General features: G+C 36.3%; 1 protein-coding gene across 3 annotated transcripts in view; it reads left to right on the forward strand.

Annotated features, from left to right (window-relative positions):
* The window catches only part of LOC150087051 (uncharacterized), a 521,728-nt gene that overhangs the window by 187,359 nt on the left and 308,616 nt on the right, over window positions 1-25,753 (forward strand). For all 3 annotated transcript variants that reach the window (XR_016546863.1, XR_016546862.1, XM_090371782.1), the window contains exon 3: window positions 14,197-14,265. Coding sequence is in view for 1 of the 3 variants with exons in the window: in XM_090371782.1 (XP_090227908.1) it covers window positions 14,197-14,265 (69 nt within the window). In the remaining 2 variants the exon portion in view is untranslated. The remainder of the gene's footprint in view (window positions 1-14,196; window positions 14,266-25,753) is intronic.

The raw sequence follows: 25,753 nt of genomic DNA on the forward strand, positions 1-25,753 counted from the left end.
AACAACAGATTGAACCAAGTATTTTTTTATTCAATTCAGTCAGAGTATACTAGTTCTGTTAGCGAGTCTCTGCAGATGTTGATGGCTGAAAATTTTGTTGACTGGATACAATATTCAGTATTGCATGCTGCCTACACATCAACTAGAAATAAAAAAGTTACTGTTCATTATTTCACTTGGTGGAGTGCTGAACTTGGCTTATTAGGAAGATGGTACATCAAGTGCTGAGAAGATATCAGAGACAGATCCATTGCTGAGTTTGAACACTCGCATTTAAGCTTGAAAAATAGATATACACTAGCTATAACGAGTAGGAAGTGGGAGATTTGGTCTTTGTTTGGTCCCAGGATAATAATGACCCATGGGGTCTTATATATAAAATTTCCCAAAATAAACTGAAAATGACAGATTCGTTTTGCGTTGTGAGGACAGCACATCTGGGAAGATGATTGGTTGGTATATTGTAAATACTATAATAGAGGTTGGTTCCAGGTGACAACCTAGAGGAGTAGGATGACAACTTACAAAATCAGATACGTAATAATAATACAGGACATAGAGTTGAAGGTACTTTGTATCCTTTTATGCTGGATGATCTGAGGGCTATATTGAAGAATATCAGTATAAATACATGTCCAGGAATGGACATGTTTTCATTTTACAGTTCTTTAAATTGCTACTATTCGTTTTGTTTGCTGGTAAATAATAAATGCCTGTTTGAGGGCCTATTCCCCAAAATATGGAAGATTTTGCTGTTAAAACTAATACATAAGCTTCAGAAACCTGCAGAAGATTCAAAACCATATAGACCAGGGGTGGCCAACTTAATTTGTGATGCTATGTACTTTTTTTTTTCTTCAAAATGTGCTGCCATCTACCACCTCAAGAATTTCATTGCATATGGTTAAAAAAGTTAATCAACACATATTGAAAAATGTTGTTTATAAATTTTAAAATTAAGTGCAATTCAGAATTCTTATTTTAAATTCATACGTATTTAAATTTTTAATTATGTGAAGTTTGTGTCTCGTGTCATGTGCCAAGCTTTCAAATTAGGGGATATACTGTGATAAGGCCAACCGTAAAGAATCTTCTGTATCCAAGTCTGTAAAAGTAGAGTGATTCTTTATTTGTTTCAAATACAAAAAGGCCAATTCACATAGATATGTGGAACCAAAACAGGAATTTAAAAGTTCATTGCAATTTTTTACATTTGGGTACTTTTCTCGGCAAGCATATTTCCAAAAGTCTTTTTCTGATGATCTGACTTTTAGGCGATATCATTTTGCAATGTAACATTTTCTCCATGTGAACAATCTCAGCGTGTTTTTTTTTTTTTTTTTTTTTTTGTGCAATTTGTTTCGTATCTAAGTCGACATTAAATGGATAAGAAATATATTGAACAATGTCTTCAATTGTTTTAAAATCACTGAATCTGGTTTCAAAATCATCCACAACTTTCTCAATTTCAGAAACATATTTCTCACTATTAAATTAAAAAGCAGGATATTTTTGCAAATCATCTTGCATATTTGCAAAAAATGATCAATTTTTTTCTTTGAGATCCTTAGCCATTGCCAAAAATTGATATTTATATGCAGAAATACTACTAATCATGTCACCCACATTTTTGTTTTTTCCTTGTAATTTCAAAGTCAAATCACGCAACCACTCCATATCTTGTAGCTGCTGATAATCATCTCCCCTTTGATCAACAAATTTTTTAATTTCATTCAGCAAATTTCGAAATTTCTGTAGAAACTTACTCCAACTCAGCTACCTCACACAGATGTGCGGTAGCTGAGTAGGAGTAAGTTTCTACAGAATATCAGATCTGGTTCGTTTTCATCGAGTTGCATTTTGAAAAGTCTCCTTTGAAGAGATTGTCCTCTGATGGAATTCACTATTTTGAAAGCAATGTCCATAACATTTCTAGTATTTAATCTTTTGCTGGTTAACACCTGTTGGTGGATGATACAGTGGTAACTCAAAAAATCTGGGAATTAGTCATCCTTTTGGCACAATGCGATGAATCCGTTAAAGATGCCCTGTCTGTTGCTCCATCTGTTGTTATTGATATGAGCTTAAATACTGGTAATTTAATTTTTTCAATAAAATTTTTGAATGCGTTAAATATATCAAGACCTCTAGTTCTTTCTTTTATTGAAACCATACCCAGTAATTCTTCTCTGGTGGCAGGATCATCGCAAACCATATGAATAAAAACGAGCAATTGAGCTGTATCACTGATGTTTGTAGATTCATCCAGTTGTAAAGAAAAGGACACACAATTAGCAATATGAGCATGCAATTGTTCGCTCACATTTTTACTCATATTTTCAATGCATCACATCATCGTATTTCGAGATAATTTCAGATCTTGAAGAGCACTTTTAATTTAATTTTTGTTCTTAAAATTTTCAAAAACAGAATCAGTTATTTCTAAAAATGCTTCTTTGATGATCAGAAAATTGTTTAATTATTTGTAAAGTTGTAAATGACCATCAGAAAATGGTTTGTATTGTTTTGCAAGAAGATGACTCACTTTAAATGATTCTACAGTTACTGCTTTAGATTGTAAATTAGGTGTAACAAAGAAATTTTGTTGTGCGAATAATCTGAATTTAAGTTCTTTTAATTAATTTTTCTAAGGTCACTGTTAGGTGGAAAATCTGATTGGTATTTACCATGGAGTGCATTGAAGTGCCTTTCTAAATTTCCTTTTTTGGGTATACCGATGGAAGCATTGCAAATCAAATATTTTTCTCTTATCATTACAAAAAAAGTATTCAAGTTCCCGCTCTTGCTGAAAATGATACTTTTTACTCTTTTTCGTAGTATTCATTTTAAATCAGAGGGTATTTAATTAACATATAAGCACTGTCCAATTATTAATATTAGGTTAGGTAAATAAGAATTCGACACATACACTGTTCTCTCCACAATGTACTTGCATGAATTTTCACTAGACCAGCCTAGCAGCTGTGCGGCAATAAGATTAGTCACGTTGTTCAACGGATCTGTAATAAGGTTTGCAGTGGGGTGCATAATAATAATAACATTCAGATTTCAACTAATCTATTTTTTATATATATTTCAAATTCGTCATGATTTACTAAAATTAAAGCTATGATTGACTTGTTGGCCCTGCCTGATATATAGACCAATAGTACTTTTGATTAACATGGGAAGATTTGGGAACATTTAAAGGCTATACAGATGACAGCTTCATTGATTGACAAAGGTTTGGTGTCTGCCAAACAGTATGAGTTTGTTCCAGGTAAATTGAGCAAAGATGCATTAATGGATTTTGTTACTTACATTGAGAATTCTGCTTGAAAGTACGAGTTGACAATATATATTGACTTTGAAGGGGCATTTGACTCCGTATGGTGGGAGTCTGTTTTGCACAGACTTAGAATGGCTATATGCCCACAGTATTTATATCAGCTATACAGAAGATATTTCTCTGAAAGGCGTGACTTGGCGCATTATGGTCTTAGCTGCCGATGCGCCATAAAAAATCAAATCAAATCAAAATCAAAATCTCTGAAAGGCAATTAATAGTTAAATCAAAATATAATGTTGACTAGAGGGTGTCACCAGGGCTCTGTGCTGAGGCCATTAATTTGGAATATGATTATTTATGATTGGCGCTTAGAGGGGAACAGTTATTCTGTTCCCCTCTAAGCGCTGTCTGATAACTGTGTTATCAGACACTCAATCTAAAACACTGATGGATCCAATATCTTTCTATTACAGAAGATTTAGAAGTCCGGTTGCCTGCCTTCCTAAAATCCACTCGTGCACACCTTCTCGATAGTAAGCCCTGTTACGTCACTTAGGTGGCAATGAATGTGTAGAGTGGTTCTCTTCAGGACGCCAGGTCAGCGTGAAGAGGAAAGAAAAGACCAAATTCTCCAGTATATGACAGCACAACGAAACAAATGGCCCTCAGCGGCTTTCACTCCCCCTCTTATTGCGGCGAGAGAATCAGAGCGAAAGCAGAGGGTGCTAAGAATCTCTGGGTACAACCAGGCTGCCATGCATGGAAACTGAACTTGGCCTGTTACAACGTAAGATAGCTCATAGGTGAAGATAGGATATTAGAGCTGGAAAAGGAATTAGAAAATGCGAATTGGAATATCATTGGTTTGGCTGAAACAAGAAGAAGAAATGAATCACTTATAAGTTTATCAAGTGGAAGTCTGCTGTACACCAATGGAAACAGTGAAAAGAGTGAAGGTGGAGTTGGGTTTCTGGTCCATAAAGATATAAGGAACAACATTTTGGAATTCAAAAGTGCATCACCAAGGGTGTCAAGACTAATACAGTAAACCCAAATAGTGAGGGTTACGTTCCTGAGAAATGCCCCGAATGCTAAAAATGTGAATACTGAGTTATGGCTCCCATAGTAATAAAGGGATTCCATTTCAAAGTATAAAATATATAAGAAAAACTAGTCTAAAATTTTGTCTATGTATGTATTATATGTACCTTCATAATATGACTATGTACATAGACAGTACATAGTGAAATGCAAGCATACGGCATCGAAATGAAAATAAGAAACAATTTAATATTAAATGTAATATTTATTAGAAATTTCAAACCAGCACCTTTGCTAGCTAAAAAACTTATCCCGTCAGTGCTGTCACCAGTTTTGCTAAAGTGTTGATAAAGGAGTTTTGCCTTTTCATGAATGATGAGTGAACTTAACTGAATTGGATTTTGAGTTCGGTCTTCTATCCACAGATTTAAAGCTTCTTCCATTTTTTCTAATTTAACATCATGATTTTCAGAGCAAATTTTTGAAGCAATTAGCACATTTTCACGGACACTATGGCGGATTTTTTCTTCAGATTTTTTTGATTGATCGTACCATTAACTCATTGATTTTATGTTTTGCCACTGTGGAGACACTTTCACCATTAGAAATTTTGTCTAATAACTCAATTTTATTCGCTAATATCATCACCTTTTGATCTTTTCACATGGCCCTTGTTATTCGTAGCCATATTTTTGTACGGGTTTGAAAGAACCTGTCCACAATAAAGTCACTTTCTTCCGTTAACACACTCGAAAAAGTCTGTTTTTCACTGAAAAATAGTAGATTTATTACTTTTTTAAGCATATAAATTAATAAATTTATTCAATTTATAAGCATATAAATTAAAAACAAACGACGAAACCTTCCATGACAAGCACATAACACATACTGAACAAAGATTAGCGAGAAACATCCACAGTCGCGATTTTGTCACCCCTCTCCCCCACCCACTGAGCGCTGTTTTGAATGGAAAAGATAATTTTAGCCACACCCATGTTTTTTATGGCAGAAAATGTTCATGGCGCTTTAAAATTCACATTTTTTTTAGGTTTCATTTATTATTATTATTATTCTTATTATTTTTATTAGCCATATTGTGCAAGGAAGCCTGAGTCTTATGCTGAAGCAGCCAAAAAAAGAATTCCTGTGTTACCCTGAGAGAGAGAGAGAGAGACAGACAGATGGAAAGGAATTGCCAAGAAAGAGAAGAATGATGATATCCAGCTCAGGACCCTGGGTGTGCCAAGCCCATACTCACCAGATGTGAGCCCCTGGGGTTAAAATCAGCAACAGCAAAATCGCGAATAGCGGGGGTTTATGTACTTAAGATTTCTAAGAAGTACAAGCTAAAGGTTATAATGATTTATGCAGCAACATCAAGTCATGATGATGAAGAGGTTGAAGAAATATACACCGAAATTGAGAGTCTTTTAGATGAGCAGAAAACCCACTACTCTGTTATTATGGGGGACTTCAATGCTAAGGTTGGAAAAAGACAAAACAATGCAGAAAGGGGACCTATAGGAAATTTTGAAGAGATGAAAGACTTGTGGAATTTGCAGAATCTCAAGGATTGTCAGTACTGAACACTTTTTTCAAGAAAAGGGTGAACACAAAGTGGACATGGAAGAGTCCAAATGGATTAACAACTAATGAAATCTACTTCATTCTCACTAACAGAAGATATATTGTGAATGATGTTACCGTCCTGAATAAGGTAAATATTGAAGTGATCACAGAATGGTAAGATATACACTTGATATAGATGTAGGAAAGGAAAAAACTGACTTGAGTAAATAATCCAAAGGTCTTTGAGATAACAGAAGAGGAGAAAAAGAAGTATGTACTGGAACTTAAGAACAAGTTTGAGCTTCTGCAGACTGCTCAGAACCAAGATATTGACGAGGAATATTGCAACTTTCAGAAAGTCATAAAGCCCAAGAACCTATAGGGAAAAAGAAATCCAAAGAAGAAAAAATTAGTCAAGAAACACTTGTTATTATGTACCAAAGGCGACAAATGAAGAGCATGATAAACACTTACAAGGAGAAAATTGAGTATACTGAGTTATGCAAAGCCATTAGAAAGAGGCTCAGAGAGGACATAAGAAGATTTAACACAAGAAAAGTAGAACAAGCATTAAGGGAAAACAAAGGACTTAAATCAACAACCATGAACAGTAATACAGAAAGACAAATGACACTGAAACTGAAGAATAGCGATGGTGTACTTATAAATAGCAGAGAAGGCATAATTCAAATAGCCGAAGACTACTATAGAGAATTATACAAGGAGCGAGGAAATGATGCCAGCAGTGGGGAAGATGGATCACAAAGTAGCAACGCATACGACATACCTGATATTCTTCCTGATGAGGTAGAACATGCGTTGAAGAAAATGAAAAATCAGAAAGTCCCGGTGGGAAGATGAAGTTACTGTAGAGTTGTGAAAATTGGGAGGAAGAGACATAACACAAAAACTGGCAAAGCTCTTCACAAAATGCCTTAGAAAAGGTCTGAAGCAGTGGAATAATGCAATCATAGTTTTGCTGCATAAGAAAGGAGATAAATCAGAAATTGGAAATTATAGACCAATTAGCTTGTTATCCCACATCTGCAAGTCGTTCACAAGGGTCATTACTAACAGATTAGGAAGAATACTTGATGAGAATTAACCGAAAGAGCAAGCTGGCTTTAGGACAGGATTCTCAACTATGGATCACCTTCACGTAATATCACAGCTAATGGAGAAAGCAAATGAATATAAAACACCATTATACCTGGCATTTGTGGATTATGAAAAGGCATTTGATTCCATACAGCATGAGGCAATGTTTTGGGCACTGGAAAGACAAGGCATAGTTACCTCATATATTATGATTTTGAAGAAAATATATGAGAACGCTACCTCCTTTATTAGACTAGACAAAGACCTTAGCAAATTTAAAAGCTAGAAAGGAGTTTGACACAATATTTCCGAAGCTGTTTACTGCTGCCCTTGAGGAAGCTTTCAGAAGATTAGACTGGTCGCAGAAAGGAGTCAATGTGAATGGAGAGTACCTAAACCATTTACGATTTGCAGATGATATTGTGGTCATAAGCCACTATCCCAAAGAATTAGAGGAAAATCTTAATCAGTTATGCACAGTTAATAAGGATTTTGGACTAAAGATGAATATGGCTAAAACAAAAGTAAACAAGTATGCCACAGAAATGGACATAATGATTGAAGGAGCAGTAATTGAAAAGGTGAGGCATATACTTATCTGGGACAAGTTATTAGCTGTAATAATGATAAATGGTTGGAAGTCAAGAGAATAAATTTTGGATGGATAGCATTCAGGAAATATAGTCACATACTGAAGAGCAATATCCCAGTTTGTCGGAAATGTAAAATAATGAACCAATGTATACCCCCCACCGTGACTTATGGAAGTGAAATTTGGGCACTCACCAAAAGAATGGAAGAGAAGCTGAGAACTACACAGCAAAGAATGAAGTGAATTATATTGGGAATCAGACTGTTAGATAAGAAGATAACACATGGATTAGGCAGCAAACTCATGTAAAGGACATTCTTATCAAAACTGAAGAACTAAAATGGTCTTGGGCAGGACACATAGCTCGAAGACAGGATGACAGATGGACTAAGAAAATAACAGAATGGTACCCAAGAGGAACTAGAAGAAAACCTGGAAGACAATGGCGGAGATGGATAGATGAAATTCATGAGTTTGTGGGTAGTAAACGGATGGCCATTGCACAAAATAGAATGAACTGGAGAGTTGCTGGAGAAGCCTTCATCCTGCAGTGGATTGAAAATGGCTGATGATGATTGGGTTGTAAGATATTTTGAGAATTTCAGAATAACAGCCTTTCCTACTGATATCGTTATTGTTATCGAAGGTAATACAAGATCCCAGCTGGAAAGTACAGCTAATTTGGTGCTGTCTAAGCTCTATAGGAGGTTTGTTCACAGTAAATTGAAAATTAATTCAGCAAAATCTAAAAAAAAATAAATAAATAAAATAAAATAAAAATAAAATTAAAAAAAGGTAATGGAATGCAGCTGTCAATGGTTGTGGAACACAAATACTTGGGTATTGTTTTTGATTCTAGGTTGACTTTTTATCAGTATTTGGTGTATCCCAATGATAAGCTCAGGAAATTCTCAGGATCTGTTGCAGAATGGGCGCAATGTACAAGAAAACTTGTTTTTATTATAAGGCAGTATTTTTGCCTATAGTCTCCTATGCAGCAGGAGTATGGTTCCGACGTGCATTTATAGTGAAAAACCAGATAAAGTTGCTTTCCTTGCAGAGGATTATGCTGCTTTGCTATGACTAAAGTCTGTAGAACTGTGTCAACTGCCTGCCCTACAAGTCTTGTCAGGAGCTATACCATTAGACCTATATGTTATGTGTAGAGGATTGGTGTATGGGGTTAATCAAGCTTAATATGCACATGAATCCCAAACAGGAACAACAACATTGTTTTAATTTACTGGTCAGCAAGTGGAAAAACAGGTGGAGTAATTCACTGATGATGATGATGATGATTGGGTTGTAAGATAGAGTGACTAGGGAGTTTATACCAGAAGTAAAATTTTTAATGGACTTTAAGGGAGCATGTTTTTCTGTGCATGTGGAGACATCTTTTATAACAGCAGGTCATGGGTCATTTAATGAGAAGTTAACTTCTCATTAAATAACCCATGCTTAATGGGTAAATGTTGGTATCATGTTATTTCCTTTAAATCATAAATAAAAATTTATTTAAAATATCCAAAGTGGAAATCAGCTAAGAGTGAGGACATTCAGAAAATCTTAACACAGTATTGTGGTCAGGCCTTCTGTTCTTTGAAGGTGAAGAGGATAAAGGATTATGCAGGAGGAAAAGTCATTATGAAATTGGTTACACCCAAAGATGTTAGTAGAGTTGAAAATAATGTACAATTAAAGAACTTGGGAATAATGGTGAACAGAACATCACGAATGATGCTGCCAATCATATTTGATGTGATAAAAGATCCGCAAGAGCAAGACTTGTTAAAGGAGGTATGTGAATGGAATTTGGCAGAATATAATATCCAGAAAGACGAACTTTTAAAAAGGTGCGTAGTGTTATTTTCAAGAGTTAACAGGTCAGGTGTAAATAAGAATTGGATTTTAGCAGTTAGTTGCAAAGTGATGGAATTTCTTTAAAGTTCTAATAGGATTTTTATTGGGTATAGTGCACATTATTTTAAGAGGTATTACCTGGCAGCGATGTGTTATCAGTGCTTAAAGTATAGACATGCTGCAGGACATTGTTATTCACAAAAGGAAGAGACTGAAGTTATCGGTACTGTGTAAGGCAGAGAGAAATTTAATGATTCCAGGAGAAACACTAATGCAGCATTTCCCAAACTGTTCCGTGAAAAATCGTAATTGATAATTAAAAAAATAAATAAAATTTGCACCTTTGTAGTGTACACCACTTTTGTATCATAATTTTTAACATAATTTTTTTTCAGTTTTTAATATACTGGGATAGACTAATAATCAAATATCTCCCGGAATGCTTTATTTTGGCAGGCTTTTACATAGAAAAGTATGTGTAGAGGTATTGATATCTACGAAAAAGTAGATATGGTCTAATATGCTATGCGGTTTAGCCTGAAGTACACAGGTTGGAGTGGGGAAGCGAACCAATATCATAACTAAAGTCACTTCCTTGTATACATTTTTTTTTTTTATAATTATCAGTATTTCAAAGTATCTATCTATAGATTAAAAAAGTTTTCCTTCTAGTGATATTTATTCAAGCCAATGGGAGACGAGGGTGAGGTAATTACATCACTACAAATGCAATTAATTATTGACAACTGCCTCCGTAACATTCACCAACCTTGTGCACATGATTCACTGCCCAACATTTGATGTTCCATTGTAACGTTTTTTGTATATTAATGAATATTGCACATTTGTAAATACTGTAGTTTAGTATTTTGTAAATATTTTAAATATTTGTATAGTTTGTAAATATTTTAGTCCTGCTCTTTCGGATGCAACAATATTCCTAAGTGACCTATGTAAATGCATGTAAATAATTACATAGTGATATTGGCTGAAGTCCAGTATAGTATACACCGTCAGGTACTTCGATGAAAACGAGAAAGACGGCGATAATTGATATGCCTCCCTTTTCTGATTGTTTTGTGTTGTCGAGGAGGGGGGCTTAGCCTAGGTAGGTTGTTTATCCCTCCATCCCACTGTTATAAAATGGGAAAAACACCCTAGGCATATCAACCTAAGATGACAGTGGGCAGGGAAAGCAGTGGCATCTGCCAATCACTGCTTTGTTTCTGTCCATTTGTTGAAATATGAGGGTCACAACTTGTCAATGACTGCTTTCCCACTGTTTTGCTTGCTGCCAGGTTGGAGAGGTGTACACCGTTCTAGATTTTTACAATGATATTTGACTTTGAGAATGCTGCACACTACAAATGCACAGGTAAATAATTACATAGGTCATTTCCTGATTAGATATTGACCAGTGCGTTTCGACAGGTGTCTTACTCCGTATACCTCTACATTTTATGTAAAAAAGCATGTGCTGATGTGGACGAGCAGAGGGCAAAGCCCTCTAGTTATTATTAAAATAAATGATCATGGATTTGTGATTGAAAAAAGGAACTTTAAAGTGAGAAGCACTCCTAGTAGTGCAACTGTGGTCGATGAAAACGAACACAATGTTATCACACTTCAAAGTGAGGATGAACAATCGCAGCCTTTTGTTCCCCAAAAATCCAAAGTGAAAAAACAGGAACCAACTAATAAAAGACCAAAATGAAAGTATGATGGCAGTTATTTGAATTTCGGATTTACATGTGTTGGAAATAAGATGGTCCTGATGCACAGTGCGTCATATGTAATAAAATATTAGCAAACAGTTTTTTGGCTCCCGCTAAACTTGTGTTCCGTAAGTGTTCTGTAAATATATTGTGAGATGAAAAGTGTTCTGTGACTAAAAATGTTTGGGAAACACTACTAATGTATATACCAGAACAGTCAGTGGTGCAACACCAATTCAGGCAATTTCAATAGTAATAGAAGTTATTTCATCCATTGGGGGTGGGGGGGGGGGTAACATAATAAACATAGTACACAGTTAAAGGCCAAGGAAATATATTGTGCTTGATGTGTACTGAACTGAACATTCCAAATGCAGAATAACTGCCTGTAGGTATTCTTAGACAAGCAGTTCTCACTGTTTTAAGCATGCTAAACAGAAAGTAGGTACTTGCCAGTATGGGTATTTTTTCTGAAAATTCTTGTTCCCAGTTTGGTGTCATTCCTATATATGGTGAGGTTCAGAAAATTAATTTGTCCGTTTTCTTCAAGTTCTAGGATGTATTTTTATCTATTGTGTACTGAATTGAATTTAATGAAAAGATTGTTTATTGTGGATTTTGGTCCTATTAAAAGAATGTCATCTGCATATCTTATAAATAATTTTATATATGGGGGGGGGGGGTATGGTTGTAGTACATAGTTTTCTATTGAAGCTAGGTAAATTTCAGAAAGGGGGGTGAGATCCCCAATCCCATAGGTAATCCATATATTTGCTGGTATATCTGATTGACAAATCGAAAATATTTAGCATCTAATAAAAAGGTTGAAAGTTCTAGAATACTATTAATTGAAAGGGAAGTGCGATTGGGTAAGGTGTTATCGTCTGTTAAGAAATTACGTAGAGTTTGTAATGTTGAAGGTAAATGTACATTAGTGTACAATGAGACTACATCGAATGATGCTATTATGTCGTTGTTGGTTATTGTAATATGTTTTATTTTATCAAATGTTTGGGAGGTATTGTTTACTTTGAATTTCAAGAATCTGGTGAGGGGGGAGACGATTTTAACTAGGAAAGAAGATAAATTAGTGAAGCCGAAACTAATTTATTGAAAGATATTATAGGTCGTAGTGGGTGGTTGGGTTTATGAAGTTTGGTAATTTCAAACATATGCGGTAAAATGTTGTTCCGGATGCCAATTGTAAGATGTGCAAGTTGATTTCATTGTTTGACCTTAATTTTCTTAGAATGATGTCTAGTTTGTTTTTATGTTTAGAAATATTATATGTATTGTCTAGTTTATATGTTTCTGAGTCGGAGAGTATCAATTCCATTTTTTCTATGTATTTATTTTTATTAATTATTACTATGGTGTCGCCTTTGTCGGCTTTTTGAACTATAATATTTGAGTTATTACGTATTTTTTGTAAGTTACTTAACTGTTGTTTATTTATGTTGGGTTGCAATTTAAGTCTAGAATTAAGAATTGAATTGCTTTGGTGTATTAATCTCCATTTATCCGGGTGGTTATTTAATTTAGTTTGTAATTCTATTATACATTCTTTATATGGATATTGGTCACCTCTGATGACAAAATTAAAACCGTAATCGAGGCTAGCGAGTTCGGCAGGGGAAAAGGGGTATGATGAAATGTTTACTGTGGAAGATTTTTGGGGTGTGTGAGGTTTCTGTGTGATTGTTCATTTCCTGTTATGTCTAAGTTCGATGTCTTTTATAGCAGCTGTTATACGTATTTCATTATATGTCGTAAAATCTACCCAAGATTGTGGTGTCATATTTCTTTTTAGGCAAAATCTTAATCGGTTTATTTCAGATAGTAAGTGGCATTTTTTATTATATCTCTTCTGTAATTCTTTTTGTACAATTTTAATGCAGGTTTGGTGGATGATATATGGGTATTTTTTACATGTATTACTAGGAAATATACAAGCGAATTTCGGGATAATGTTATAAAAAAGACATTTTTTTAAAAAGGAAATGTGGGTTTTATTTCCAATAAAACCCACATTTCAGATAACGAAAGCCACTTGTTATGGCTATTGGCCTCCAGCATTAACCATTTATTTTCAACTTTAATATTGACAACCAAGGACGAAGACATGCACTTCCACTTCCTTGCGCATATTTTAACTTCTGTTTTTAAACCCCAACTTACTTACTTCTAATTTAAATTAAAATTATTATCCACCCTATTCAAACATCAATTGCAGATTATAAAAAAAGGTGAGTACCATAATAAATTAAGCTATGCTATCATATTAAGTCAATTATAAATGGTATTTTAAGTAATCTACAATTATTGAATTGTCTATTCTGCACTCCATTGCTCCTTGCATGTTGATGGATATTTACATAAAGCAATGTTCCCATACAGGTTAATCGGTCAAAGATAAAAATGTGAGTTAAACATTACTTATTAAATATAAATTCTGGCTCTTTTAATAGTTTTTAGTTTTAGTTGCAGTGTAATGTTCTAGGCCAAAGGAATGGAATTTAAATGCAGAAAGATACAGCCATATGTGTATTTTGTAAACAACAAAAATTTCTTCATATTTTGCTATGGAAGCAGGGCTTGGATTGGACTGGAGTCCACTGGAATACTATTCCAGTTCATCATGTACATCACTAGTGGCATGTACATACTTGATTACTAAAATAAGACAGTTTATTAACAAGTGTTCCATTTTGTAGTATTTTTCATTTTGACCTCTGTATGGCAGATTCACTTTGCCACTGTAAACACACTGATGGACTACTTAATACTCCTGAAAGAGAAGAATAAAGCTTTTTCATTGACTGTGAAATTTAGTCTAAAAGCTATACTATTCCCAACAGATTTTTTTTATTTGCATAAAATATTCTTAGTGCAGAACCCTATTTGTAATTATACTAGTTAATTCCTGAATAAAAAGTTTCCTTAATGGGTAAATGTTGGTATCTTGTTATTTCCTTTAAACCATAAATAAAATTTATTTAAAATAAAACTATGTACATTTTTATTATTTTTAGGATGTTGCCAAAGAGTTCAGTCGCTGCAAGGAAGAAGGCTCTACTCTTCTAGATCTGAGCAAATCTAGTGTAAGTTGTGTGTGTATTGAAATGAGAATTTTACAATGATGTTATTTTAAATGTCTTCTTAATTACTTTGATTAAAAAAATTATCACTAACAACATACCACCTAGGGATTTCACATTTCTATCCCTTTATCACGATGGTACGTTTCCTTAATGACCAGCATCACAAATAGAAATATATAAACAAAAGATATTTATTAATAGTTTAGGCAAAGCTAAGTAATATTTGACAGGTGCTCTCAAAATATTCCAAATTGTGCATTTGCAACCTGTATACAACAGTTTTAGTAAAAACACTACAATTATGGCTGAAATGTTATCAGAAGCCCTCAATTTGCCTTATTATTTTAAATGGAAAGTCCACCAAGTGCAAACTAATATTTAGTTGAACCTCCTCTGGCACTGATTAAAGCAGCACACCGTCGAGGCATTGACAAGATCAATTTCTGAAGATAATCAACTGATAGTTTGTGGTTCCAAACACAAATTAATGAAGTTCACAAAAGGTTTCTTTCTGGCAACTGCATTCCACATGATGCCAACAGTTCTCTACAGGATTCAGGTCCAGCTGTTTCCTGGCCAGCTAAGAGTTGAAATGAACTGTTCTTCCAACCATTTTTTTCACCTGTAACAAATGTGAACACATTACTGTCAAACTTCTAATGCAGAAATGAAGTTAAAGTATCTACAGATGGAGTTACTTGGCAAGTTGAAGTGGTCTCTAATGGTTGGCAGCAATTTGCCTTCTAATATAGCTAGGTATCCATTGGCATTTATGGAACCTTTTATAAACTGCAAGTGACGTACTCCACGATATGAAATGCACCCATATATCATTTGGCTGGTAGGGAATTTCACTGTAGACACCATACAGTCTGGATGGTATTCTTCACCACATGTGTGGCGAATCATTTGTCTCCCATCAGAGCTATGCAGGTTGAATTTCTTCTCATCCGAGAAAATAACTGACTTCCACTGTTCGGGGGTCCATTTGACATGCTCCTTACACCAAATTAATCGGGCCTTTTTCATTTTTTGTGTGAGGAGGGGCTTCTTTTTAGGACAATGGGCTACAAGTCCATTTTTTAAGAGGCATCTTCTGACTGTTACTGCATTTACTACCACTCCTGTATGTTCTTCCCATTCTCTTTTCAGCTCAAATGAAGAAGCTTTATGGTTTTTAAGGCATAAGCACTTCAAAACGCAGTCCTGTTTTGGCATACACTCTCTTTTGCTTCCAGTTCCTTTTTTCTTATCAGCAGAACCAGTATTCTTGAGTTTGGAAAGAAATCTACTCACTGTCGACTGATTACAAGACACCCTGTAAGCAATATGATGGGAAAAACATCTTTCCTCACTTAAAGTAACAGTAGCATTCTGTCTTTGTGGCATCAACTGCACGTAACTCGCCATCCTGACACAGTCAAGGAATGACTGCAACCCTTGTAGAGCATGCTTATATAGCTGAAAGCAACAGCTAATGCAATATTGTGTCATCATCTACGTATGTTATTCGGATGACAGTTGCAATTTTGAGGGGTGGTGCACTGTCTTTGAACACCATCGTGTAGGGACATTTGTACTGGCACAAATGTACCTTTGACATTATTTATTTTAATGTTACTTCTTTCTGTCTAATGTACAGTGCAATTGCTTTAATCCAACTAATTAATGAAGACTATCCAAACTGAGTTAGGATTATAACATGAATACACATTATGTACATAAATTATCATTTGTCATGTATTTGTTATTCAGAACTTATTACATTTTATTTACTTTTTAATAAATGAAATACAGATTTTTGTCTATTTTACTTTACTTTGTCTCTTCTCTAAAGAATATTTATGGATTGGACATAAAAGTGAGATCTGGTAAGCTGATATATTGTTTTCTGTACTTCATTCAGTACATATATTAAAACGTCAAACAGCATCTTGATTTTTTACCGGATTTGTTTGAATAGCTCCTTGATCCTCTTCATTTCCTTCCCCCCACCCATGCTGTTTATGATTAGTTCATTTAATTTGTGGTGTGAACTGGTCTCAGTACTTTGCTGCTTTCAGTTTCATTGCCCCATTTCTTTTTGGCCATAATTTTTTCCATAAAATCTCAGTAAATTTGTTCAATACAGGATCCCATGCTTCAAGAGAAAACATCACATCTTTTAAAGTTATTTATTTATCTTTTTAATGTAGTTTTGATATCCTCACTTTGCACTTAACACATGAACATGATTGTTATAGTACTGTAATTTGATCATCTATTTCACATTTTGCTCCATTGACTGAATTAGGATTGTGTGATTATGAGGATGAAATGTTGTTATAATGTTGCTATTGTCACTTTGAGATTCATCTTTTTATTTGGATGATCTCCCACATTGTCAAGAATTGTCACATTCTCTGGTATTCTCATTTCTTTTAGATGTGTGTAAGGATGGAATAAGTAAAACCATTTGTTAAATAATGATCAGCTGCCAGTTTGGTTCCAGCTTCTTACTAAAGTTACTTTAAAATGTCATGCAGGAGAGGGAGGGGCTTTTCTGTCCATCTCTGGAGTCTATCTAGGTCACTCTGAAGAAACTCTGCTTGATCATTAACTACTCTACTAATCTTTACATCATCTGAAAATTTTAGACATCACACCCTCTATGCCTTTATCGATGTCATTTAAGAAAATAAAAAACAACAGTGGTCCCAATATTGATCCTCGGGGAAACCCACTGCTTACATTAACCCAATCTGAGGAATAACAATTTATCACAACCCTCTGCCTTCTGCCTTGAAGCCATTCTGCTATCCATCGAAGGATTTTCCCTGTGATACCAACCTGTTCCAGCTTAAAACATAACTGGTTATGTGGGACTGAGTCAAATGCTTTGCTGAAATGCAAATAAACAATTTTGAAATTATTCCATAACTTCAGCTCACGAGTGACCCAGTCAAAATAGCTAATTGGATTTCTTAAACATGATTTTCCCTTTATAAAACCATGCTGTGTATCCTTGAGAATTCCATTTCTATCCAAATAATCTGAATTCCGTCCTTGATCATTGCCACCATAATTTTCCCTATTGCTGAAGTTATACTGACTGGTCGGTAATTTCCCACTATGCTCTTAGAAAACTCCCTTATGTGTATTAGAGATACATTGGCACTTTTCCAATCCAACGGAATCTCTCCTGAGTCTAGTGATGCTCTCATAATTAGCTTAAATGGTTCAAAGCACTTTACTCATCACCCTCCCTCCTTTAAAATTATAGGATATGTGTCATCATCCCCAGGAGCCTTACTCGCCCGGAGGCTTGAGAAAGTTTTTGATGTGAAAACATTTATGGCGGCACTAGAGTAAAATCGATTGGTAATGAAATTTTTCTTACGGTAACGGAAATGGCACAATTGATTGGTAACGAAATTTTTTTATGGAAATGATCCAATTAACGTCATTTCCTATTAAGTGGCTGTTAGATTTTAAATGGCATTAATGATGCTAACCCAGTCACTAACGTTGATTTGGTAGGGTAAGTAGTTGATTTAGTAAAGTTCATACTAAGATATGGAAATGACGTCACTTCATGACACTAACTCAGGCACAAGTGTTGATTTGGTAAAGTAAGCAGCAGGTAGCAGCTTTGAAGCCACCGAAGAAGACTCTTATGTCGAAAAGGAACAAGTTCAAAAACATGGAGTCCTCAAACAACTCTGAGGCATACAATCAGCCTTTCACAGTTCGAACTGAAAGTGCTATTATTTCAAATGCAGGCAAGTGCTGTTGTGCCAAATAACATCCATTATGAGAAGATTAAACACTTTCATCTGAATCTGTGGATCGGCTGCTCCTCCTGTACAACAGGATCTATCTTGAAGATGAATTTCCAGACTCCTGGCATAAGGCAATCGTGCTTGCCTTTCCCAAGCCAGGGAAGGATCCAAAAATTCCAACTAATTACCTTCCAATTGTTCTGACAAGCTGTCTATGCAAAATCCTGAAAAGGGTGGTCAGTGCTTGCCTCGTATGCCACTTAGAATCAAATGACCTCCTTTCCATAATTCAATGTGGCTTCTAAAAAACAAGTGAATACTTGACCATTTAATAAGATTTAAAACATCTATCTGAGATGTTTTCCTCAAATGCAAGCACCTGGTGTCGATATTCTTTGATATGGAAAAAGCATATGACATGGCTTGGAAATTTGGAATTTTAAAAGATATCCAAAACCTTGGTCTTAAGGATCATATAGCCCTTTTTAACAAAATATTGTTGTTGAACCACCAATTCCAAGTCGAGTGGGGTCTTCTCTCTCTCTCGACCTTTCTGCCAAGAAGAAGGCATTCCCTAAGGGTCAGTTCTTAGTGTTATGCTTTTTGCTATCAAAGTTAATTCTATTACCGAACAACTTCCTCCAACTGTAAACGGTGCCCTCTTTGTTGATGACTTTAGCATCTTTTTGCAGTCATGCAACATGAGGGTTATCGAAATGCAATTGCAAAAGCCATTGCCAGTGTCATCTTTTGGGCAATGAGTAATGGTTTCAGGTTCTCATCTCAGAAGACTGTTTGCCCACACTTTTGCCACAAACGGTACCTTTGCCCTGAACCAGAACTAAAACACAGACAAAATATCATTCCGGTAGCACTGGAGACAAAATTCTTGGGGCTTGTATTTGATAATAAGCTAACTATCACACATTTGAAAACTATGGACAAAGTGCACAAGGGGGATGAATCTCTTACGCTTCATCTCCTCTAATAACTAGGGAGCAGACCGCTGTATTTTACTCTGTCTATATCATGCACTTGTCCGATCAAGATTAGATTATGGATTCCAAGTGTACTCATCAGCTAGAAACAGTGTACTGCAGTGGTTAGACCCAATTCACTATCAAGCCATCCATACTGCTACTGGAGCATCTAGAACATCCCTTGTCCAGAGTTTACACGTCTAAGCAAATGAACCACCTTTGTCGCTTTGATGAAAGCAGTTGATGCTCAAATATACTTTTAAACTGAAGTCCCTGCCAGAGAACCCTATGTGGACATCTTTTTAACAAACACGATTGGAAAAATCTATGTAACAACCGTCAGACTGCCGACTGCTCCTTTGGTATTTCAGGGTCCAAGAGCCACTCAAAGAACTGAACACCACGGTAGACAATGTTGCCCAGTCACCAAGGCAGTCCCCCCCACCCTGGTATGTCCAATTTCCATCATACAACTTTACCCTTATTAACAGGGGAAAGTCAGTCATGCCACCTTCTGTATCAACAACAGCCATTTGCCTTCCTCAACAACTAACCATGCCTGTACAAGCTTCCCCTCTTCTACATAGTACCTAGTGCAAATTACCTATAGCTCTATGCAGCCCATCGTTCCTACTCTGATTTCCTGCCTGGCTTTACAAATGGTTCGAAATCAGAATCATTGGTAGGTTCGGCTGCAGTCTTCCCAGACTGCAACAATATCCGAGAAAATTCCCTACGACTGCAGTATATATACAGCAGAGTTAACCAATTAACCGCAACTCTTAAACTACCTAGAAACCTTCCGTCTGATCAACGATCACCAGTATGGATTCCATCAGTGTCGATCTACTGGTGATATTCTGGCTTATGTTACTCATTTATCGACTAATTCAATGGAAAGGTTCAGTGAAACACAAGTAGTTGCTCTTCACATCTCAAAGGCTTTCGATTGTGTATGGCATAAAGGTCTTCTGAACAAGCTTCCATGTTATGGTTTGCCAACTGTTTTTAGTAATTGGTTATCCAGTTTTCTCTCTGATCGCTCACTGAGGGTGATGGCTCTCTGTCTTCTAACTTCACTAATGCCACTGTCCCCAAAGGTTCAGTTCTTTCCCCCACTCTTTTCCTCTTGTATATTAATGACCTTCTTCCATTGACTGGAAATCCTATCCATAGTTTTGCCGATGATAGCACATTGCATTCCACTTTCCATTTTGAGAAACCTTGTTCTGCTCAATGAGCTTGAACTTCTCGAAAATCTGCTACCAAATCCTTAAATGCCGATCTTCAGGTAATTCTCCAGTGGGGCAAAGACAACTTAGTTGATTTCAACCCTTCTAAAACTCAGTCTTGTGTTATATCTCGCAAAAAGGATTCTTCTGCTCCAAAGCTTATCTTTAGTGACACTCCGATTCCTAGGCAAAATGATATATCTCTTTTGGGGATTACCCTGACTTCTAATCTCTCTTGGCACAAGCACATTACAAATATTGCTTCCTCTGAATTTAAAAAACTTGGTATTCCCTTTCACTCTCGGCGTTACTTTCCTTCCAAAAAGCTGCTCACTCTGTATAAATCGCAAATCCGTCCTGCCTTGGAATATTGTTCCCACATCTGTGGTGGTGCCCCCAAAATCTCTCTCAGACTTCTTGATTCCATTCAGAAGAGGGCAGTTAGGTTTATTAATGATTCATCTCTAACAGTCTCTCCACTCACTGTCTCATAGACATACTGTTTTTGCTGCATGCCTCTTTTACAGATAATTCCATGGGCACTGGTCTTCTGAATTGACTTCCATAATTCCCGCTCTCTCTTTCAAAACAGTCCGAACACGTGCCGCCACCAGCCAACATCCATTTACTGTCCAACTTCAAACCCACAGAACCAACTTTTCATCTTCCTTGTTTATTCATTTGACTGCCGTTTTCTGGAACAACCTTCCTTGATACGTATTTCCTGAAAATTACAGTCTACAGAAGTTAAAGTCCAGTGTCAACAAATATCTTCTTTCATCTTCCCAACCTCCAACCCAAGTACGGTACTAAGTACTATAGGTTCTAATACCTCTCGTGTTTGGGGTTTACATTAAAAAAAAAAAAAAAAAAAAATCTCATCATGGATAATCAAGTTCAACTCTGATGTCACTTTGTTGAGTATGGGTGTACTGAAGATTGGAAGAAGTTCTTAGGGCTCTGCAAATGACACCTTTACTGTATTTCATCGACTGGTGGGAGTCATCATGAAAAGAAAAAAAAAAAAAAACGCTCCCATTTCACCTTTCTGTTTGTTCAAAATACCTGCCCAGTTCAGCCTTAAATTTATTTAGGCTATCAACTTCCACAACAAGGGATGGAAGTCTGTTCCACCAACCAACTACCCGCTGGCTAAAGGCAAACTTCTGCACATCAATCCTACCTCTGTCTTTCCTCAATTTGAATTTATGCCCTCTCAGGTGATTATTCTGAGCAAGAGGGCATGCTCAATCCCATCAGCATTGAGCATGCCCAAACCATTCAAGGCTTTATACACCTCGATCAGATCAGATCACCTCACAGGTGCCTAGTCTCCAGACACTAATTGGCAAAACTTAAGCCTTTCTTCGTCCACATCACAGCTCTACATCCTTCTTAAAATGAGGCCTCCAGACCTGTATACAGTATTCAAGGTGTGGCCTGACCATTGGCTTATACAAGGGGACAATCACCTCCTTATCCCTGCTAGAAAACTTCCTGTATATCATTGACAAGACACCATGAGCTACTCTTGCAGACCGTCTGCATTGCTCAGAAAACTTCATATCTGCCAGCACAATTATCCCCAAGTCCTTTTCGTTCTCTACCACTGTCAGTGTAGTACCACAGAGTTGATACGTTACTCTGGTGTTACTGCTTCCCATATATAGTACTTTACATTTGTCAAGTTAAACTTCATTTGCCACCTCTCAGCCCATCTGCTCAACTTTTCTAGATACTGTTGCAGCAGTGTACTGTAATTAATGTCCTTAACAACCCTGCCAACCTTCGTATCATCTGCAAACTTGGTGAAGCTTGATATACCATCATCAGTATCATTTATAAATACAGAAAACAACAGTGGACCCAATACTGAACCTTCAGGGACTCCACTAATAGCATTAGTCTACAATGGAAGTAGTAGTAGTGACATGTGATGCAAGAAAGCAAGTGGATGAGCTTATGCAGCATCAGCCAAAAAAAAAAAAAACAAAAATCACACCATTCCCTCCAAATGCCTGTCCAGTTCCTCCTTAAATTTATTTAACCTATCAACTTCCACAACGACAGATGGTAGTTTGTTCCAGCAATTAACCACCCGCTGACTAAAGGCAAATTTCCGCACATCTATTCACATCTGTATTTTCTTAATTTGAATTTGTGCCCCCTTAGGTTCATAATCTGAACAAGTGGAAGGATCCCATCAGAACTCAGTATGCTCAACCCATTCAAGGCCTTATACACCTCAATCAGATCACCGCACAGGTGCCTAGTCTCCAGCCACTGCAATTTACAGAACTTAAGCCTCTCCTGGTAAGAGGATCCCTTCATTCCCCTCACCAATCTTGTTGCCCTTCTCTGTACATGCTCAAGCAAATCTACATCCTTCCTAAAATGAAGCCTCAAAACCTGTATGCAGTACTCAAGGCCTGACCATTGCCTTATACAGAGAGACAATCACCTCCTTTTTCTTGCTAGCAAAATTCCTATATATCATTGACAAAACCCCCATGACCTGCCCTGGCAATTCATCTGGTTTTGAGCAGTGTCCATTGATTACCACTCTGTCTTCTCCCACTCAACCATCCCTTTATCCATTGCAGAAATTTCCTCCGAATGCACACTGCTGCAATTTGTTCAGCAATCTTCCATGTGCAACCATATCAAAAGCGTTTCTAAGATCCAAATATATGATATCAAAATTATTCCATGCATCCAGTTGCTTTGTGACCACATCATTGTATCCAATCAAATTGGTCAGGCAACACTTTCCCTTAACAAAACCATGCTGTGTCCGAGCTATAACTGAAGTCTTGTCTAGATAATTCTTCTTTACTGGTTAAAGTGCTTCTTTAACCAGTCCCTCCATTAATTTTCCTGGAACAGAAGTTAAACTCACAGGTCTATAATTACTTGTGTTGCCCTCCTCCTTTGTGAATTGGATTGATCCTCCTTTGTGAATTGGGGTTACATTTGCACATCTCCACTCCATGGGTACCTACCCTGAGTCCAAAGAAGCTCTCATTATTATGGCTAAGGTTTGCTTACTTCCTTTGCTGCCTCCTTTAATATAACTGGATAGATCCCATCCACCCCGGGTGCCTTTTTTATGTTTATCTTCAATAATTTCTCCTCCACTTTCCTCTCAGTTATTACAAAATCATCTAGCTCACTACCAGGGTTTAATTCACCTCTGGCATTCTCCTCCCTGAATAACTTCTCAAGTATGAATGTAGATGCAAAATACTCATTTAGTTTGTTAGCCACCTGAGAAGGATCATCAACAGTTGAACCATCAATATCCAGTGGACCAATCTGATTGATCCCTTTTCTTCTAGAGTGTACATAGGTAAAGAACTCTTTGCTGTTTTTCTATGCATCCTTTGCCAAAGGTTTCTCATAATCTGCCTTTGCCTGCCTAATCTCCTTTGTGACTTTGTTGCAGACCAGCTTATATATATCATAGGCTTCCATGTCACCCATTAATTTATATTTGGAAAATTAAATGCACTAGGCATAATCCTTATGGGTTTTTGTTAATTAACTATATAATATCGGTGTAAATACACCATAGTTAACCCATATATTTGAGCTACGATTGTAGCGTCGAAGGCATCGTTTTAATTGTATCTCATAATGTGGTTGAAATAATGTGTGCTTCAAATAAATAATGCTTCTATACTAGAGAAGCATTATTTATTTGAAGTAATTCAATAGTAGCTATCTTGTTGTGAAGGCAACCACATTATGAGATACAATTAAAACGATGCCTTCAATGCTACAATCGTAGTTCAAATATATGGGTTAACTATGGTGTAATTACACCGATATTATATAGTTAATTATCAAAAACCCATAAGGATTATGCCTAGTGCATTTAATTTTCCAAATACATTACCACCACACCCTTTTGGCATCTCTCATAATGTGGATATAACTTCGCAACTGAGATGGCTTGTTGTATTACCTGTGTACCTGCCCGTCCACTGATGACGAAGCCAAACAGCTTCGAAACGATTGTCTGGGTGGTGGTACCGCTGAAAATAAATAACAGTAGCCTTGTCTACTAGAGAAGCGTTGTTTATTTGAAGTAATTCAATAGTAGCTATCTTGTTTTCAAGGCAACCACATTATGAGATACAATTAAAACGATGCCTTCAACGCTACGATCGTAGTTCAAATATATGGGTTAACTATGGTGTAATTACACCGATATTATATAGTTAATTATCAAAAACCCATAAGGATTATGCCTAGTGCATTTAATTTTCCAAATACATTACCACCACACCCTTTTGGCATCTCTCATAATGTGGATATAACTTCGCAACTGAGATGGCTTGTTGTATTACCTGTGTACCTGCCCGTCCACTGATGACGAAGCCAAACAGCTTCGAAACGATTGTCTGGGTGGTGGTACCGCTGAAAATAAATAACAGTAGCCTTGTCTACTAGAGAAGCGTTGTTTATTTGAAGTAATTCAATAGTAGCTATCTTGTTTTCAAGGCAACCACATTATGAGATACAATTAAAACGATGCCTTCAACGCTACAATCGTAGCTCAAATATATGGGTTAACTATGGTTTATTTACACCGATATTATATAATTAATTTATATGTATCCCAAGCATTTTTCTTCTCTGCCATGTCTCATTAGTTCATCTGACATTCATTTAAGCATAAACCTTGAACAATATTTTTTAGTTGGTATGTAAAGCCAAGTAGCTTCCAAGATAAGTTCTTTGTGAATGCTTCCCATTTTGAATTTGCTGTTGGTAACATCATCGGTTGGTCCCACCGTATAGAATTTAAATACTGTCTCAGACCACTGTAGTTGCCTTTACAAAAGCAAAAACCCTTCCCTTTACTCCTGATGGTAGTTACCTCTTTGAGTAAATCCCACTTCAGCACACTGTGATCACTGCTACCTAATGGTTCCTTTATCTGCAGATTCTTAATGCATGAAGAGTTACTACTGATAATCAGATCAAGAGTATTACTTTCTCTAGTTGGCTCCTGAACATGCTGATGTAGAAAACAATCATCCAATAAATCCACAAAAGCCTTTCTAGTGTGTGTGAGAAACCCGAAAATTCCAGTCAGTATCTGGGAAATTAAAATACCCCAATATAAGATTCTCTGATTTACTGGCCCACTCTATTTCCCTGTACAGTTTCTTATTAACTCATCAGAGTCATTAGGCCTATTACACACTCCTACACTCAATTTTGATCTCCCAGTTATGTCACACCAAACTGACTCGACATTGCACTGTCCAGCGATGTCGGTTGGCTTCACCTCCTTGGATTTTGTGTTTCTTAACTAATAGCATAACCCCTCCTCCCTTCCTATCCTGTCTCTCTTTCCTGTACACATTGTACTCCCTAAATTCCAGTTCTGCATTCCTTATATCTGTGTGACACCAGATCTCTGATATCCCAACAATATCTGCCTTTGATGGTTTGAGCAATATCTCAAATTGATCAAATTTATTTTGCAAACTCCTGATATTGT

This window comes from Mastigoproctus giganteus, chromosome 4 (assembly GCF_048544385.1).
Source record: "Mastigoproctus giganteus isolate SK-2022 chromosome 4, ASM4854438v1, whole genome shotgun sequence".
Lineage (NCBI taxonomy): Eukaryota > Metazoa > Arthropoda > Arachnida > Uropygi > Thelyphonidae > Mastigoproctus > Mastigoproctus giganteus.